The sequence below is a fragment of the Manacus candei genome, unplaced genomic scaffold (genome assembly GCF_025592945.1).
Source record: "Manacus candei isolate 608988 ecotype Guabito, Panama unplaced genomic scaffold, ASM2559294v1 h1tg000015l, whole genome shotgun sequence".
NCBI classification, from domain to species: Eukaryota; Metazoa; Chordata; class Aves; order Passeriformes; family Pipridae; genus Manacus; species Manacus candei.
The window spans coordinates 12,174,955-12,194,609 of record NW_026138063.1 but is presented as its reverse complement, the minus strand read 5'-3'; the positions used below and the strand labels follow the sequence as shown (position 1 = coordinate 12,194,609).

The window sequence follows — 19,655 nt, the reverse complement described above, 5'->3', positions numbered from 1 at the left end:
AACAGAATGGCAGCTTTGTGGTTTTGTTTTTGTGTTGAGTTTTTGGTTTTGGTTGGTTTGGGTTTTGTTGGGTTTTTGTTGTTGTGTTTTTTCTATTTTTTTTTTGTTGTTGTTGTTCATATGAACTCTCTTTTGGTCTGGAGTTATAATCACAAAGTCAGCTTGGTTGGGAAGTTCAAATGAAAGAATAATAACTTTGTACCTAGGTTGGCTGCATAACAGGGGCTGTTCGGTGTTTGGGAATGGCACAGGCTTCACAGTCCTGCAGAATGCAAACCCATGTCCTCTACTTATCTACAGAGGACACAAAGTGAGTACCAGTCAAGTCAGTAATAGCAAAACTCCCATGATCTCCAGGAGCCCAGAATACATCCTGTTCAGCCTTGTGCAGAGACAATGCTCAAACTTCTGTCATCCTTTCCCTGTGCCTTTGTCTTGATTATTCAGTAGCTTCTTGTCTTTTCCCTTTTCCATCTTCCCTGTTCTTTAATTGATTTTACATTGTGCCTTCATAGCAGAGGAGCTGTAGGTAGGGATTTAAAGGGCAGTGGTTTGACAGCTTTTACAACAAACTCGTCCCAGGCATTAATTCCTGGGTTATGGGGTCAGAGAGGCTGTTGTGATCTTCTCAGTCTGACCTCCTGTGGAGAGCAAGTCACAGGACTGCCCTCAATTGACTTCTGCTGGAAGTGCAGTGTTGAATATAGAAAACATCTCCTCTTGCTTTAAAATTTTCCAGTGATGAAAGATTCACCTTGTTGACTTGGTGCTTTATCACCTTTAACATCAAATACTTCTGTATTTTACTTTGTTTAGTTTCATCTTCCAGCCCTGGCCTTTCTTGTTACTTTGTGAGTTTGAGAAGCCGTGTGTTGCAAGAACTCGGTCCTGTGTAGGACTCACAGGCTTCATTGAGTTGCCAACTGGGTGGAGCTCTGAGAGGCACCTTGGTTTGAAGAAATGAAAAGTTTTTATGTGTAATTGACTGAGGAGTTGTGGGGTGTGATATGACATCACAAACTCATTGCACAGAAGGTACACGAAAAAAGCAATACAAGGGCATGATGGGTGGGGGAGATGGTATGTGCTTTTCCTCAGTGCATGTCTGCACTGGGTATTTCTATGGTTCACATACTTAAAACAAGAAATTAGAAAAGGAGAATTCATGCAGGTTTTAAAGTGAGATCTTGTTGGAAAAGTCCTGCAGAGGCTGAGTTTCATGAGACATTTGAAATACAAAAGCATTTGTTGGTTTGGGTGCATTTTTTTTAGGAAATCAGCTGTGCTGAGGTCCTTTGGGATGTAGGCTGCCACATTCAGCAGAATGATTACTGTTAGCTTCTTACACTGTTTCAATTTATGATACATTTTAAAAGCAGTTGCATTCATCTCACAACTTGGCAGAGGTTTGGAGTGGAGAGCAGCCAGTGCCTTTTGTGCTGGATTAGCCTACGAAAGCCCTGAGAGACAATAAGACCACAAGCCTGGTGGGCAGTAAGCCCAGTTATAAGACCACCTTAAAGGAAAATAGTTTTTTGTGGTTCAGGCATAAAAGGGGTGCAGTAGATTTCGGTTACTTCAACCATAGAACATGCTGTGAGAGCAGATGACCCAGCTTTTTCTGTGGTTTGACCTCCATCAAGCCCAACCTGCTGTTCTTAAAGCCACTCAAAACCCCACAGGAGATGATGAAAAGTCAGTCAGTGTAGAGGTGTGGGACAGGCTTTCAGGTTTCAAAGTTGTCTTTTCTTGGCAGGGTGCTGAGCCCAGCAAGTGACATCAGCAGTCCTGAGTGCAACGTCACTTGTAATACAGGTCCTTTCATGGCCCCGTGGGCTGCTTGAGTGAGCCTCTGGGAGCTGCTTCTTTCAGTCCTGCTGCAATGTCCCTGCTTGTGAAGTGGGGACAGAAATGCCAACCTCAGCCTCTCTGCCAGGGCATACTGTAAGGATTTGTAAATGCACACAGCTGTTGTGGGAACAGCTCTGCTGTTGATGTTCAGCATCCCCAATCTATCTTCTGGCATTGATGCTTTCTAAACCAAAGAAGTGTTTTGAGCTGATGCCAGTAGTCATGGGTATGTCTTACACGATCTTTTGCAGCCAGATGCAAACTTGTTTGGGCTGTGGTTTGGGCTGGCTGGACTCAGTCTAGTTCAAGACTGCAGGCTGTGTAATTGCACAGCCTGGGTGTCTGAACTGATAAATCCGGTCTCCCAGCAGACCTAAATAACTAAGTCTGGTGCTTTGCTGACATGGTTACAAGGCTTTGGGACTGGAGATAGAGAGATAGATGTAAACTTAGGGAAACTTCTCACTTGACATTAAAAGACAGTGTAGACACTTCTGAAAAGAGAGCATAGGTACCAGCCTTTGAAAACTCTGTACCCTCTTCCCAGGAAGACCAAGGAGATGGCACAGAATATGAAACAGAGAAGGTTTCAGCTGAGGTGTTTTACACTTTAAAAATAACTTTTTATTTGCAAACTCCATCTTGATCTTGTCAGACGACAAGTAGTTCTGGAGGAAGACAAGATGCAGACTGACAGCCTCAAGGTAAGGCAGTAAGGGAGATCCTAAGTGTGCATGTGAGCACCTCTGCAGTGGGGACCCCAGACTGCTGCATTCCCTCTTATAGAGCCTGTCTGCATAGTAAGAGGAGATGATTTTCCTGCAGGAAATCAGGAGGATTTCAGGAAATCAGGGTTTCTGCAGGTTGAGCAAGATAGGCCTTTGCAAGCTGGGGATGAGGGAGTTCCTAAAAACTGTTGCATTGCCATGCACAGAGACTCTTTATGCAAGGTAACCTCTTCCCCAGCTGCCTGTGCAAGAGGGCATCAACAATGGAGGTGTGAAAAAGCAGAGAAAGAAGCAATGAATCACCTACCACTCCAAAATGACAGGGAAAGAGAAAAAGAAAGGGAGAAGAGCGCCCTATGTCCTTAAAAATCAGTCCTTCACATCACTTTTAGAAACAAAACTGACAATGGTTAGGAAAGAACAATTCCACCTACAAACTTCACCAGAGGGGTTTGGCTTCTCAGCATGAGGTGAAAAATATACTTCTGAAACTATGTTCCTCCCTGTTTTCCAGGGCACTGCACCCTCAGGCTGCAAGTGCATCACACAACTTTCCCAAAAAGGCACTTTGGGGATGTAGCCTACATCTCTGGAAGGAACTGAATGGGGAGTATGTCTCTGCTAATGAAAGCTGCAGCCAGAAATAAGAGTTCTGGAGGATGAAAACTAGGTTAAAAGCAGCCAGCAACAGAAAGCAGTTGAAGATGGAGTGGGTTAAAGAGCTCTCAAGCGTTAGATGGTGGATGGTTTAGCTTCACTCCCAACTCCTGGGTAATGCAGTCCTGGCAGATTGACAGGGCTTCTGGGGTGAGTTGTCACAAGATGCTTCAGCTTGTTTGGTTTTTTTTCCCCTCAGATTTTTATTTTTAGTTGAATTCTCCCGCTTAACACACACTACAGTGACCCCTACTGCTGCCAGCAGTCAAAGGCCCATCTTGGTGCAATCATTAAACTAGGGGAAAGTATAGCCTGTAATCTTAAAAACAGATAGTATCATTTATAAGCCTTAAGTATGCAGAAAGTCTGCTGCTAAACTCCACCAAAGAAGAAAGCTTCTGTAAACCCTTGTGATGCTTAAACTGTGGATATAGTGCTTGTGTAAAGAATAAAAATCAGCCACAGCCTTCAGAGTAAACCTTTTCTCCCTTTTCCAAGAAAGACTGGGGAGCACATGCTGACCAGTTGGACCTCCCACACAATAAAACTGCTGTACCCCACCACATGCAGAAACAGTATCCTTTTTGCTCCTGCTTGGTCCCAGCCACCAGGATCCTCTCCTGTTTTTCGAGAACTGTTGTAGGGTGGGGAGACCCTGACAGCAATACAAGTATGAAAGGGCATTCAATGCTACAGCCCTTATAAAAGTGGATGGCAGCTGCTGTCTTCTGTAACTTCTTGTGATGTGTTAAGTTAGTGATGCCTTGGGTCAGGCGAAAAGCAGCTGAATTACTGCAACTGCATGGAAACCCAAGAGTCCCACTTATGCACTCTCTCAGAAGTTATCTTTGACCATCTGTCCTCTGAGAGCATCAGCCTGAGAAGGATCCTTCTGCTTTCGCCTGCTTGCCTTCATGTAGCTGGCTGTTGACATTAACCATCTCGGACATTCGTGGTCTTGCCTGACAGCTCTTGCTGTAACCAGGACGGTGACTGAGGGAGGAGGGTGAGGAGCAAGGCTTTTCTCTGCCGTGCCTTGCTCTCACTTGCTATCCCTGCAGTTCAGGGAGTGTAGCATATAAAAATGGAGGGCATTTTTGGTATCAGACCCTTCTCCTTCCTGCAAAATGGCACACTGTGCAATACAGCTCTGCAGAGCTGAGCCAGAGTGCTTTTGTGCACTGCCAAGTAGTGCTGGATCCTTATGGCTTTATTATGGCTTGACACTGAGCACAATGAATGAAAAATAGATGATGTGGCCGTGGCACTTGCTGTAACTCAGCAGGGGAAAAAATAAAGACACCCCCTTGGGAACCTGCCTTCCCATTCCTCACACTCTCCAATGTCATGCTCTGCCTCACCATGTGCCTGGCACTGACCTCAGGAAGTCTGAGGTTCTCCCATCATGAAAAGCAAATAGCTAAACTTACGTATTACAACAAGCTACTCCTGTGAGATTTAAGCAAGGATGAGTTGAGACTGTGACAGAGGAAAGCAGCAGGAGGTCCCATGCTATGGGGCTGTTTTTCCTCAAAAAGCAACCATTGCTTCCTTCTCTCTGGCACAGCAGCCCCAGTCCTGACCCAAGGACCTTCTGGAGATAGGCAGCGATTGCTCTATAGCAGGAAAATGTTGAGCTGTCATTCCCTAGTTCTGAGTCATCCTCCTAAATCTGTGCACAGCAGCTGGGTGAGAAGGGGAGTGGGAGATGGAAAATCCCCCATGGGATCAGGATAACAGTGAAGGAAACCAAAGTGGTAGAGAGAGGACAAGTAAAGCCCTTGAGTGTAGGGGTCTGAATATGGGACTGGTCTTCAAGATAACTAGGTGGGGCAAAGGGAAGCCTCACTGCTCCTTGGGAGGAATATACCATCTAAGGAGGGTTTATGTTGAAGTTGCTTGTGTGTTGAGGGTTTAAGCAAATGCCAGCTGGAAGGAAATAATTTTGTCAGTGCAATGAGAATGGATGCATGACATGTGAGAACTTGCTCAGAACAGTTTTGCTTTATTTGGACATTTTTCCCCATTGTAACTACTGTTTTACTGCTGAGTTGCAGGGCACAGCTTTTTGGGAATGGAAAGTGATGGTCGTGGTTCCACTCACTTGTGAACACAGTACACCTGGTAGGATCATTTGTGCAGGGACAGAAACGGTGCGTGGGGCTAGGCAGCACTGGGGACTCAGGATGACTCAAGTCTGCACTTGTATATTTTGATTCTGCAGAGGCTTTGTCATCTAAGGGAAATTCCTAAAATTTAGTGCTGCCATTGTGTGGCACTTGTTTGGACAATGTCTGTGGCTGTTCCAATGTAAACAGGCAGAAGGCTAATGCAGGACTGGCTGGAGGTCAAACATGTCCTGCAGCAGAGCCAGTGCAGTGGCTCTGCCAATAGCCTGGCAGCTTGCATGCTGTAGTGACTTTTCTCAAGTAGCTGGAGAAGGCACACTGGCCACATGCCATTCACAAGCTAAGGTGAAAATTAGAAAAGGTGTGTTTCAGTGACTCATAAATAGCTCAGCACATGCTGACGGAGCAGCAGCTCAGCTTTATCATTTCAGCTTTGAATCCCTGAAGTGCCTTTAAAAAAAAAAAAAAAAAATCAGTGCCTGAAATGTGTGGGCTAAATTCAGACCTCATAGAGCAATATCGGTTTATAGCAGGTCAGAATCTGGCCCCTGCTCTCTGACATTATTGGTAAATCCTCTCTCCTCTAACCCTTCCTTGGTCCGTTCTGCTGCTGCAGTTACAGCTTTAGCTTGTGCTGAGCTACACTTTGTGCTGTGCCAGGTCCATCACATGTGCCTTGTGTATGGTCCAGGTTTTGAACTTTGCTTGTGGAGAGTAGACATTTGTTGTGGTGCTTGACCTTCAGGGCCTCTGGCAATGCCTTGTGCATGTTTCCCTGATGATAAAGTAATGTTTCTCTGATTTATCTGCTCACACACAGAAGTGTCTCCTGTATTTTATTCCCCTCTTGAAATTCCACCCACCGGTCATCCATCTTTTGTGATTTCCTCTTTCTTGCTGTGTTCCACAGGAAAGAAGGATTTTTACTTTCTCATAGGGGAGCAGAGTTTTCCAGGGGCTGATAGTCAATCTAAGCTGTATGTGGGCTGGCACTGCTCCATTTTTGGCAGAAGAAGAGTAAGGCCATTACTGAGTATGTCACATGTCAGCAGTGATTCCTGTCTCTGGGAGCCAGCGTGTTACCTGTCACTGGTATGATTATTGCAAACTGATGTTCCTAACTCTTAAAAGATTTGGGGCCTTTCTTAAGTCCCCAAGCCATTATGTAAGAACAATATCTTGGCATATTTAAGTATTTTTTGGTTCTAATGGCTGCAGAAAAAAGCTAACAACAGCAACCTTAAAAGATGCTAAACTATGGGTCAAATGCAAGAAGGAACCCCAAATGTGTTACTTATGTTTGGGTTTTTCTCATAGCAGAGGATGGAGGAAGTGGCTTTGCCTTGTAGTGGCAGGGTCTGAGCCTGGTCATATCAACTGCCCTCACCATTCGTTCTGAAACCATGAACAGCACAAAATCTCCTCTGTCCTGTGAAGCCAGTCTGTGGTACATGTATGTCTGTGTGCAGGGGGCTGCAGAGCAATGAGGGAGTTGTGGCCTAATGGGGAGGGAGTTCAGTTCCACTCTGTTGACACCATCATCAGCCAAACACTCCTGGTATTCGTCAGTTGTCAGATTTTGTTTGAGAAACTTAAGGAAATGTTTTATTTTGACGAAGTCAAAACCTTTCCTTGAAAATTTATTTTCATAATATTATCAAAATACTTCAGCAAAGTTGAGAGTTTAGAAAATGTCATTTTAAGGAAAAATAACATATGTTGATTTTTTTTTTAATTTTATTTTTTACTTCTTTCAAGTGTCTGCCCCAAAGTATAATAGTGTTCCCTGAAAAAGTAAATATTTTTCTTTCTTAGCTCTCTTCCATCCTGGTGAGGACTATGCTACATGAGATAGTCTCAGAAAAGGAAATTTTCCAGAAAAAAAGTCTTCTTAACTAAGTTCACATGCAAAAAATGCAGTCAGTAGGAAGTCCTGTCCTAACAAGCCAGGATTTCAAGGGTGGCTCTTATAAAGGTCTTGTAAACCCAGTCTTCAGTTCTCTTGAAACATTAATTTTCCTTTACCTACATAGACCCATTATAACTGCTCTGTAGTATTACTATTTAATACCTAGCTTTTGTAATTTTTATCCTTTCAGAAGCAGGAGGGACAAATCTGTGAGTCTGATAAAGAACCTTCTGCCTTAGCCATGCTACACTGCAGGAACTGGGAGTTACGTGTTCCAGAATAGTGATTTTTCTAGTGTTTCAAAATGTGTCAAATGTTCAATATGTTTCAAATGTGTCTCCATGAATTCTTCAGCCATGGTGGCCAGTTAATCAGTGAGAGTTTGAACCATGGTGCCCTGGTAGTGGCTTTAATGTCATTGGAGCAGCTGTGAATTGGAGCAGAAAGCATTTCTTGTACCATCATTCCCAAGGCAGGGAGTTAGGCAGGCTAGCACTTGTCTTGATGAGGCTGTGCCACACGTGTTGTATTAGCATGCCAGAATAAATACATTTCAGATCTAGACCACAGTAAAAGGCTCTATAAATGTCACTGAAGCAGGCAGATGGGGTGGTTCATGCTTCCACAGATGCTGTTCCCCACCTCAGATGCACTCTGGAACATTAGGAGTGGGTTCGTGGAGGGGAAGGGGAGTTGGCTTATTGTAGGGTTGGTCTACTGTACTTTTGCTCTCAGAAAATCCCCTTTGTTAAGCCTTGCAACTTTTCCCTGTGAGGTGAATGGATTAGTTGTACTCCTAGATGGGGAAAGCAGCCTGCCAGTTGTTTACATTTCATACAGTGAATTGGGGGGAAAGCCAAGAGCACACCCTGAATTTGGAAGCTGCACCTTTTCCAGCTCTGGTTTTGCCTTGGTGACTGCCTGCTGAAAGCAAAGGAGCCAAGGGGCTGTCCAGTGGGCAGAGCCCAGCAGTGCTGCTGGCCGGCAGGTTGGCTTGCTGCCCGTCTCAAAAGTCTAGTACTGGCACAACTGTGAGCTGTTGCCCTCTAAACTTGGGTCATGCCTCAGGCAAAGCCATCGTTTCCTACCGGGATTAATAACCTCAATTACTGGGGCCCTGTGGGTCAGATCTTCCCTGTGCTGGCTGCATGACAGCTTTTTAATCTGCTTTCCTCTCTCATAACCTCTGAGCATGGAGGGATCGACAGGCCAGGGAGATCTGTCCTCCTGCATGTTTTGCCTTGTAAGGGCTGCAGATGTGAAACAGCAAGCAGAGCTGGCAGGGGACTTGAACCCACCAAGGAGGTGCATCTAGAAGGTGGTTCTGCCACTGTCAGATTCAAAGGACAAATGTGGCAACATCTAGTGTTTTGCCATGAAATTCATCCATCTGCCAAAAATCACAGCACCATCCCGTGGAGGCCTGGCAGTCAGGTGTGGTAATCTGGGGAAGAGGCTGTATGGCTCTTGTGGAGGGAACATCCCCCTAAGTTTCTTAGTGTTTCCTGAGTATCTGGGTAAAGGTGCTGCAGAAGTTGCCATGCACTTGGATTTCTAAAATGCTTCCCTCACTGGGTGTTTCCTCTAAAGAAAAAAGGTCAGGTCTCATCAGTGGGGAAATTGCCAGTGAAGAGGGTCTGAATTATGCAGTCCTTTTCATGCTTCTAAATGATCTCGAAGAGTGAGGGGACAGAGAAGGGACGAAATCATTGGAGTAAGAAAAACAGAAGTGGACAGGAAAGAGCTGCAGAGGGATTTCCTTATATGGAGCATCTGATGAACTGACAGCAGTATAGGAGGAGTGCAGGGCAATGCAGCCGTTGACAAAAATAAAATTTATTTATTTACATTTTTGTGGTCACTTATGGCAAGGGATGCTACTGGGGCCCATTTTCTCACTGGAAAGAGACCACAGAGACAGTGTGAATCTGTGAAAATGCTAGCTCAGCAGATGCAAGCAGAAATTATTGGGAAAGGTACAGACAGCAAATAGTAGGTATCCTCCTGCCGTGCTAGAAATCCCTGGTGCACTCGCACCTTGAGTACTGTGTGCAGCTCTAGTTATCCTGTCTCAAAAAAGATGTGATAGAACTAGAAAGGCACAGGAAACAGCGACAAGGTCAGTGAAGCGTGAAGAGTAAGTAGCTGCTGCCCAGAGAACGAGGGAACAGATCAGGCATTTTCAGGTGTCTTCAGAAAGGAAACAATTGAGGAAAGAAATACAACAGAGGTGTATGAAATCATGACTGTCATGGAGAACATAAAATTACCATTTCACAATATAATCTTATAATTCTCACCTTATAAGCTAAGGGGAGCATTAAATGGAACTGTTGAGAAGCAGTTTTAAACTAATAGAAGTTTTTTCCTGCCACATGATTGATCTATAGAACTCCTTGCCAAAAGACAGTGAGTAAATCAGTGGTATTACTGGCTTAAAAAAATTATTATAAAAATTTGTTGGGGAGAAATCTATCAAGGGTTCTTAAACACATTGTGAGACATCCTGTAGATGAGGAGAGCTGCTGGGCAGTGGAAGTGGGTGGAAGGAGCAATGTCTGGCTGCCCTTTTTCCCAGAGCATCTGTTCTGAGCTACTGGTACTACTACCAAAATATGTTTGCAGAAGACCTAGAAATTCTAGCTTCTGAGGAAGTGTCACTGTGCTAAAAAATGTCTAGAACAACTGTTTCTTCCTAATTCATTTGATTTGAGACATTTGATATGCAAAACCTTCTTTACATGTAATATTAGATTTCTTCTTAATATCAGGAAATGCAACTACTGAGTGCTCATAAGCTTTTTATGTGTTTGAGGATAAACCTATTAAATGATCAGGGCTATGGGACATCTTTTTCTCCTGAACCTGCTTAGGTGAGCCGAGAGGAGGCTGAGATTCACCAAGTTGGTCACCAGCACCAGGAGCTGGAGCTGGTGGTTTCTGTTCCCTCTTGTTCAGAAATGCAACTAAGAAATTAGTCTTTCTTGTCTGATGTACAAGATCGAGATCTGTCTTTTTCTGTCTCGTCTTCCATTTGCTCTTAGATGGTGTGTGGTATACTTTATCCATGGTAGAGTTTCAAGCAGAATTTTTGCCTTATAATGAGTACAATGATCAAGAAGAGGCTAATCCTCTCATTAAATCACCATAATGAGAACTGACAGATGATTCCCTACTTGACCAGAAATTTATTGTTCAACCTTCAGCAAACCCCTGAACTTTGTGCTGCAGCTCTCACTGGCTCTGGTGTGAGTGTGCTCTGCTTTGGTGGAGCTGGGCGCAGTAGAAGTTGTACATGGCTGGTACATCTGCTGGCTGAAGCAGATCCTGCCACCCCTTCTTGTCAGCAGTGCTCTGCTTCATAAAGAAGGGGCAAAGGATAAGCAGAAATACTCAGAGAGCACAGTGGTGACAGTAGGGTAAAACTCGTTTGCACTGAAAAGGGCTGTATTTATTGGCCCGTTGGTAGATTTTGCTTAAATGCAATGAAAGGTGCTGAGAAGTGTTTCTCTGCCATCACTGAACAATATACCATCACATACAGACCCATGGACTGAGCATCAAGAAATGAGCACCAAGAGCAAGGAATTCTGTGAATTTACAGACAGGGACAAGGTCTGAGATCTGCATCAGCACCAGCTTGGAAAAAGGTCCTGAGGTTAATGGGCCATTTCTCATCATATCCGCCTGTGTTTGGCCAGAAAATACAACAAGGACAGAGACTTGCAAAAACACAAACCAATCAACCAAACAAAAAGAACCCACCTGCACAAGCTGTTTATCTGTGTACTAGTTACATTGTTCAAAGAACTACAGGTCGGGATGGATAAAAACAGAACAGCATGGACCGAGCACCCTGAAAGATTATTACCAGCTTTTGTATGAACACAAGGAAATTACCTTTCCTGGCTGTTCTCTTCTTTGAGCTTTTGTAGATTTTTCTTTCCTTTTTGGCTTTTGTAACTGATGAACTCATGCACATTATGCTATTTTAATACCTAGGAAAGAGCCTTGTCGGCTAAATCACCTTATTTGTCTCTGATCAGAGCACAGTGCATTTCTCTTTTCAGTAGAAGGTATTAATTTAAATTCCATAATCCCAAACATATTCTCGTTTCTGTTCTGTGCTTCAGAAGGCCAATGGCATTTTAATTTAATAAGGGAGAAACACACATGACACTATGTTCCCTGTAAATGTCTTCTGACCTCAATGAGGCTTTCACAGCTTTCTTTGTGTTCCAGCAAATGCAATCTCTACTTTTATTCAAACACACTATCATTTCTAATACCTTTGTTCTACCAAGGGGTAAAAATTTATATATCTGCAGCATTTTCACAGTAACTTTTGAGATGTTATTTGCATTATTATTTAGTAGTGCAAGCTCATTAGTGGAGCCATAGTAAGATTTATGCAGCACTATGTCCCATTGAAATATTGTTTGGGTACATGCTGTCCCTTTACAGTGAAAGAAACTTTATGTTAGTTTACCTTGCTTTCAGATTAAAATGAGTTAACATATCTAGCAATATCTCGATTTATGTCAGCTCCATTTATCTTTTCAAGTTCTATAAATTTTTTTTAGTAGGTTAAGATTTACCTAATTGAATACATGATATTACCGAGTATTTTGTGGCATGTCAACACGAGTCATGCATCACAGTCCTAAAAAATCATCTTCTGCCATTTTTATGCTTCCATTTTGCTGTTTAATCTTACGTAAACCTACTCAGTTTGAGAGAAGAACATGTGCACATTGCAGTCCTCATGGACCTTCTTTGGGAAAGTCAGGTAACAGTCATTCTTTTCACTGATTTGAGTCTGCTCTCCTTTACTCTGATGTGAATCAGGAGCTGACCCCTCGGAGCCTGCCCCACAAAGGCTGGATCATCAGTCTTGCTGCAAGGTGATGGTAACTCCCCAAAGAAATGGGGAGTATTTTATTAGTAGGTTTGTGGGTTATTCTGAGTAGATTTTCCAAGAACAATTATGTTGGTTTAATGAACAAATGGCTCAAAATTCAGCTACCTGTTGCATTCTAATTTTTTTCTTCTTATAAGTGTCTGTGTCGTGTGCGATACACTTGTTCTTGCATGTTCATGTGATAAATCTGGCTGTTTCCATGCTAGCTTAATATGTATAACATGTAAATGCATCTTTCCTGGTACTTGGTGCTGTACTTCAGTCTTGGCATCTCTAAATGAGAGCCTCTTCATTTACAACTCCATGTTGTCTGCTGAGCAAGGAGGGCACCTTGACTCCAGATCTCCCTGTGCTGTCCTTGATCTGCCAGATCCAGAATTGTTCTCATCTCAAACATGCTGCTGATGCATTTGCAGAAAGAGGACTATTATTTTTGTGCTATTACAGAAGTACCCAAGAAGCACCAATTGTGTTTTAGGGCTTCATTGTGCAAACTACTTTTGGCCTTGTTCCAGAGGGCCTACAGGCTTGCTTGCTGATCAGGTAGAGCAGGGGACTGGAGGACAATATGGGTGAAGAGGAGAGGCAACAGCTGTAGTCTCAGTTTGGTATCTGCCCTGACATGCCACCATAGGCTTCTGTGATGGCTGTGGAGCAGGTATTGCTGAGGAGTGTAAGTGGAGCAATGATCCTGTATAAGTGGGGACATGGAGGAGAGCAGTTTCATTTAGGTTTTTGCTGTGACTTGGTGCATGTGCAAGGTCCTGTCTAAAACAGCTTATGAATTAAGACATAGAAATGATAATTTTCATCTCAAGTCACAGCAGACAACAAAAACTGAGTTTAGCATGAATCCCAGGGATTAGTTATTAATACCTTGCATCCTTTTAACAGTCGTGAACTGTATGCTACTTGCTTTGCTTCTAGCTAAGTGCTATTCTTCAGCATATGAAGTAGAGCTGACTGGAAAATAAGAGCTACAGTTTCATGAATCATTTAGCATTTTAACTGGTTTTCTTTTTTTTCCTCTTTTCTAGAGTAAAACTGAAACTGTGGAGTATTTATTGAGAGCATGAAAGATTCCAGGTGCTCTCACAAATACTAGTTTTTCCACAAATCCTCGATAGACTCTCACACCTAAACAGCACTTCTTTTGTTATGCCTGGTTTATGTGCCTTGGTACTCTGATCTCCACATGTTTCATGGCTTTTACTGTTCCATCCTAATGGGATTCCCAGTGAGCAAATCAGCACTGCATCCCATATCATATCATCCCATGTGCCTCATTCTTTTTGTTGGACTTGAGAGACCCCCTACTAATTGTTAACAATAAAGTCTATATCTCCAGTCTCACGTCCCTGTCAAGTGTTGGCCAAAAGACAACATCCTTGAGTGCACTCTCTGGAAAAACTTCCATCTCATGAGCTGGTCAAAGATGCCTGCCCACTTCTGCCCAGTGCCAGGAGAAGCAAAAGAACAGAAGGCTTTGAAAGGTGGTGTGTGAGGAGGTAACCCTGCCTGAGCACAAGGTAATCCAGTCAGAAATTCACCCAGGTGGAAGGCTCCTATTTGTTCCAGAGGTAGCTGCTTTTTAGTGGAATGTTGGAGTCTACTCAGGTGAAAGAGTTAATTTGAGAGGCTTTTGTATACGCTAATACTATTTTGTCTGAGGAACTTTCTGTGCGCCTGTTCTTTCCAGTCTTGTCTCGTGGGTTTTGTGTAATTTCATGAATATGAAACAGTTCTAAGGAGAGCATCTTTCCCCAACCATCCTTGATGTGAAATATGGGCTCTACCTTTCTCTGTGCAGCTCAAACACTGAGACTTAAGTCTGCAGCGCTGTAACCGTGATAGTTACACGGGTAAAAAAGAAAGAACCTTCAGTTTCAGTGGAGCACCCTTTGCAAGAAGCTGGTGCTTTACGGTCCGTAGGTGGAAATAGGGAGGCTCCGTCGTTTATAAAGGAACACCCCAGTTCCGGGCACCCGCACCCACGGGTGATTTAAGACAAGAGGTGTGTCTTCTTCTCGGCCACGTTGCCGGTCCCGTGGTTTCTGCCGGTCCGGGAGCCCCGGAAGGGCCGTGCTCGGTGCCCCCGCACGTGGTGTCTTCTGTCGCTGGGGACATCCGCGGGCACCGACCCTGCCCGGCCCCGGACAGCGGCCCCGGGGCCGGAGGTGCGGACGGACGGCGGGGCCGTCTCCTCCCTCCGTCCCCGCCGGGACTGGGAGAACTTCAGCGCGGCGGATCCGCGTAGGGCGGCGGGACCGGACCCTCGGCGGGGAGCGGCAGAGCCCCCGCCGGCAGCGGAGCGGGGGGGACCCGGCGGCGCTCCCCGCCCCGGCGGGGGCTGTGCCGGCAGGGGGCAGGGCTGGGAGCCGGCCGCTCGTGTTTCTAGGGCTTGACGTCCTTCCAGCCAGCCCGCCCCCCTTTCCCGGCAAAGCCGGCCCTCCGCGGGCGGAGAAGTCCCGAGAAGTGGCGGCGGGGTCCCCCACCCTCCCCCGGGCGCGGCGGGGCCGCGGCGATGGGCCGGGAAGTTTGGCGGCGAGGGGGCCCGGAGCCCCGCCGCTGAGAGCCGGCCGCTCCGGGGCCGGTCCCTTTTCCGAGGAGCGGGAGGGCGCCACAAAGTGAAATCCATGAGGATTCTCGGGCTTCTCCTGGAGAAAGGCTCGCATATGCTGCAGTGTCTCTGTGGAAGGCGCCTGAGATCCAGCCACAGCCCAGGTGGGGAGCGCGCGTCCTTGTCCCCGCCGCCCTCGCCTCCCCGCCCGGGCGCCGCTCAGCCCGGGCTGGCCCCGTTTCCTCGCCTTCCTCCGCCCCCGGCTCGCCGGCGCCGCGCACAGGTGGCCGGGATGGGCCGGGCGCTGTCCGCGGTGCTGACCCCGCCGGGCATCCCCGACACCGAGTCCCCGTTAACTCGGCATCCCCCACACCCGGGTCCCCTCCGCCCCCAGGATCCTCACCCGTGGCACTATTCACAACCCGGCCCCCATCCACCCGAGGACTCCACCCCACCCTGTGCTTAATCCCTCCTGCAGCACCCACCCAAACAGAACCTCCGCGTAGGTTATTTGTCCCCACACAGATTTCTTCTGCACACATGAGCCTCCTTAGTGTTCCCCATCCCACCTGCAGCCCACTCCGGTCCTTCTTCATATGGGACCCCTGTATCTCCCATCTCACCTGGAACCCCCAGCCATAGCCTCCGTTAACACCTGGTCAATATAGGGATAACCTTCCCCAGTGTGCCAGTGACCCCACAGAACTCTAGTTGAGCCCACTGTAAGAGCTCTCCATACCTTTTGTTTCTAGTAGTAGTAATGTTGCAATGATCTTCTGGTGGAGAGTGTTGAATGTGTTTCTGAGTGGAGATTTTCCTAGAAGCAAAGGCAAATACCTGGCTGCTCCTGGTGAGGGGCCAGGAAACTCCCAACACCTGTCTCAGTATCTAGCCTGTTGGGCAGAGAGTATTGCACTAGGATGGGGAATGCAGTGGGGTGAATGTCTGGTGATATTCCTGATCTTAAGTTGTCCCTGAGCACTTTTTGAGGGGGGGGAATAGGTGCATGAGTGCCTTGGTTTGGTGTGGCACTACCTCTGAGTTTTAGGGTGATTCGTTGAAGCTTTTTAAGTGGTATTTCTACAATTTCTTCTGTGCTACATGTATTTTTTTCATGAATCTGAGTTTTCTTCTCTACAACGTTGGGTAAATGCCTATGGAAGGAAACCCTATGTTATTGTTATTATTATGATCTGTAGAAGCTACAGCGCTAACCCTACTGCTTTGAGCTTCACTGGCTTTTAGTTCCTACTTGGCTTTTGAGTAGGTCTGCTTATTGAACCCTGACCATTGTAATCTTTGGGCACTGGATGTTTACAAGATGTCTTTTAGAGTATTCTTTGCTCATGCTTGTGCTGTTTCCTTTTGTGAGATCTTGGTCCCAGAAGAGAAAAATTTCTATGCCTCCTGCGTAAATTGCTTGGTGTTGTCTCTTGAAGAGAAAGGCTGTTTGTTCTTGGGGGAACACTGTTGCTGAGGTAGCCTGGATTCCCTTATGGCCTTGCTAAGAAAAGGTTGTTAATGGTTATAGACACCTGTTTATGCCTCAGTAATCTCTTCCCTCCCATGACATTTGTGTGTGCAAGTTGTTGTCTGAGACAGCTCATGGCAACAGGGGACATGCTGGAAATCTTTGGGAGACTGGCTTGACTCCCTTCAAAGTATATTCTGCCCTGCTTTGAAGAATAAATGAATATGATAAATAAATAGAATGAATTGTGGCTGTGCTTTGAAGCATTGCACACATTATTCTCTTTTCAGTGAAAAACTATATTGGGATTTTCTTCATAGTGCTGTGTGTGAACATTTGTTTTGTGTCATTTGGAAACCTGGGCCAGTAAAGAGAACAATAACCTATCGGTAAAAATGGGGTGGTGCTCAGGCCACGGGGTGTGCTTGGCTATAACTTCAGTGAACTAGAATCGATGACAGCGTCCTGATAGTTTCCCTGCTGAGCTGGTTTGGCTTTACAGGTGGATCCTGTGCTGAAGCGTGCTTGATGTGTGTGTGGTGCCAGAGTCTTTCCTGATCTCTTCTGCTCTCATGGAACAATACTGAGCATTGTGTAGTCTTTGTATTTCATGATATTGTGCTACAAGGAAGTAGTCTGTTGTTATCTCCAACTGACCTTATTTTCCAGGTACTAACTCCATGCCACCATGAGCCTGAGCACTCTGGATGTGGTCTGTTACTTTGAATCAGGATGCTGAAATACATTCCTGCTTCTTGGCTGCATTTTTTCATTTTCCATTAAGGTTGGACTTTATGTTCTTGAAAAATATGCAATAAAAACGAAAGCTTCCACCTATAAAGGGGTCACTGTGGGCCTGGACCTTCTGGAGGAGGAATCTCCTTGCTACTTCTTCGGAAGATGAGCATGCCCCAGGAGATAGGTGTATACTCCAGCAACTGCCCTGAAAGTGTAGTGCTATGCCCAGCACAGCACTGTGGGGGCTATGCCAGTCACAGATGTAAACGAATAAAAGGATTATAAATTACAGGGGTGGAAGAACTGTGGAAACATGGACCACAACAGCAGCGGCATAGAGTACCTGTGAGCTGCTTATGTGTCCTTGATCCTCTGATCTGAAGAGTTATTCTGTCAGATTGACCAAGCCCTTGCTCTTCTGATATGTATGTTTTCTTTAATGCAAACAAGTCATAAGAATGTAAGCATATGTGTAAAGTCGGATTCATACTTGTGTGTTGTGCTGACTCAGAGCCTTAGACCACTCCTGATTCTGACAGAAGCATTATACTTCAAAGAAAAACAGTGAAATATTGAAGGTAGTTGTGTAGTACTGTGCAGGTCTGTTGTGATGCTAGCAAAAATATTAGCAAGATTTTTTTTATTGTTATGCAAAGACCTATCAACTTTTTAATCTTAACTAACTCTAGCCTGATGTTTTCTCATGCTCCACTTCTGAGATCGGCAGACACTTGTTTCAGTCTGTGCAGGGGAAGGCTGCTTTCATTGTTTGAACAGCACCTGGCAAAATGGGACTTAATGGGTCTCCCAGCTACCACAAAAGTGCAAATAATTTACAGCAATACAGAACAAGAGATTTATCCTAGTCCTTTGTGAATTTCTCTACAAGTATTTTAGCACAGCAACATCCTGTATCATCTTTCAGGCACTTCACTTGTTATCTTAGTTTCAGAGCTTTAAACTGACTGAGTGTATTGCATGGGCAATACAATTGACATTTCCCTTCTTGATGGTGCAATCAGGTTAATTTTGTTAAGTGTTTTTTCTTTAATTTATTTTCTCTGCTAACACTTTTTCCCCCTTTGCTTGAGAGGTGTGGTTTGGCAGTCCAGATTTATTTTTTTGCTTTTGGCTTCCTAGTCAACATTATGAAACAGATAGCTACTATGTTTGTAAGTTCAAGGTAATCATTAGATAATGATTGTATTGATGCTGTAACTGTGAATAGAGTTGTGAAAGAGTATTTTGGGTGGCTGTACCTGGTTTTTGGACCCTTTTATGTAAAAGGCCCTGTACCCATAGACTACATAATAGCAGCATGAAGATTTCTGCTAGTGAGTGTTTCAGTCTGCCTTTGTAAGGATTTCTTACTTGGCTGAATGAGTGGTTCTGTCTCATGCCTGTCCTGCCCTTGGCTTCTGTACAGACTCTCCTGTGGGATGCATCATTGCTAAAACCACAGATATTTCTCACATCAACTAGCAACAACATTCAGCAGCAATGCATTTTCAGCTTTATTTTCAGTAGTAGAGATCTGATTGTATCCAGAGACTGATCTATTCTCAAACATTTACAAGAGTACTTCTCAGTCTAAATCCCTATTTTGCAAATTGATGCCTTCAGTAGAAATTAAGCTCATATTGAAAGTAAATCCTGAACTTGGCTTCCATGAGAGTCTCACACTGGTGAAATTTGGAGATGCTCCTGGAAATATGCTGATTGATGCTGGCTTTATGGAAAATTAAAGTGATGTCTGGCACAGTAGGTCTTCATATTTCTCTAGGCATCACAACACTAAGTTTGATATTTGGGGCAATAGGAACAAGCACTCTGTCCAGGTAAGCAAGATCAGGTTGTGGCTCTGTCATTAGCCAGTCTGTTGCTGTCAATACACATCTTTGCATTTGTCCTGAAACTATTTGGGGCACTGTCATAATGTGTCTGCAGTGTCTGTGCAAAACATCTCATCTGCAGATGCAAATGGAATCACCCACATAGGAGGTACAATTGCATATTCAAGAATAGCGTTTGGTTTATGAGCAGAGCAGGCATTCCTTGGTTTGCTTGTGCAGTCTTCTATGCATTCATCTACACTTTATTTACATACACTAGTTCTTAAATATACGGTGCTGTTTATTCAAGTAGACAGCAAGTTATGGTGTTCAACAAATACTGCACAGTCAGCCTCAAATTACTGGAAGCAAGAGCTCTGTGTGTGGAAGTGACAGATAGGAAAACCTGCAATCCCTGCTGAATTTAGGGAGCACAGAGAGTCTGTCTGATCTGTGGCAGGTCAGAGAGTGGTATGTGCATTAGTGGTGGGAAATTGGAAAGGCAGCTTGGTGCTGCTGAACCGGAGCTGGGAGGGGGTTGCAAGGCTGAGAAACAATGGTATCTGACTGGGGTCATCAGCACTTTTTCCTTCCTGCACCAACTCTCTTGCTTGCCGTTCTCTGCCACTGCTCAGAGCATGTCAGTGTTCCTGCACACGTTTTGCTCGGGCGCCCTCTTCCTATTTTGTGTTTTTTGGAAAAGAAACACTTGCTGACCAGTGGAAATTAAGTACCTGTGCTGTTCCAGGATAATGCCTATTGTTGACACAACATACACTAATGGAAATAACACCTTTGTCTGATTTAGTTTAATTCATCTGGGAAATGAATTAAACAGAACTCTGAATTTTTTTTTTTA

At 44.9% G+C, this 19,655-nt stretch overlaps 1 protein-coding gene across 2 annotated transcripts in view; it reads left to right on the top strand.

Annotated features, from left to right (window-relative positions):
• FGF12 (fibroblast growth factor 12) overlaps positions 1-19,655 on the top strand; it is a 221,631-nt gene that overhangs the window by 64,637 nt on the left and 137,339 nt on the right. The window contains exon 1 of one of the 2 annotated variants that reach the window (XM_051782172.1): positions 14,641-14,919. The exons of the other annotated variant lie outside the window; for it this stretch is intronic. Coding sequence (XP_051638132.1) covers positions 14,832-14,919 — 88 coding nt within the window. The 5' untranslated portion in view covers positions 14,641-14,831. Of the gene's footprint in view, positions 1-14,640; positions 14,920-19,655 lie in introns of those variants that run through there. 2 annotated transcript variants of the gene reach the window in all.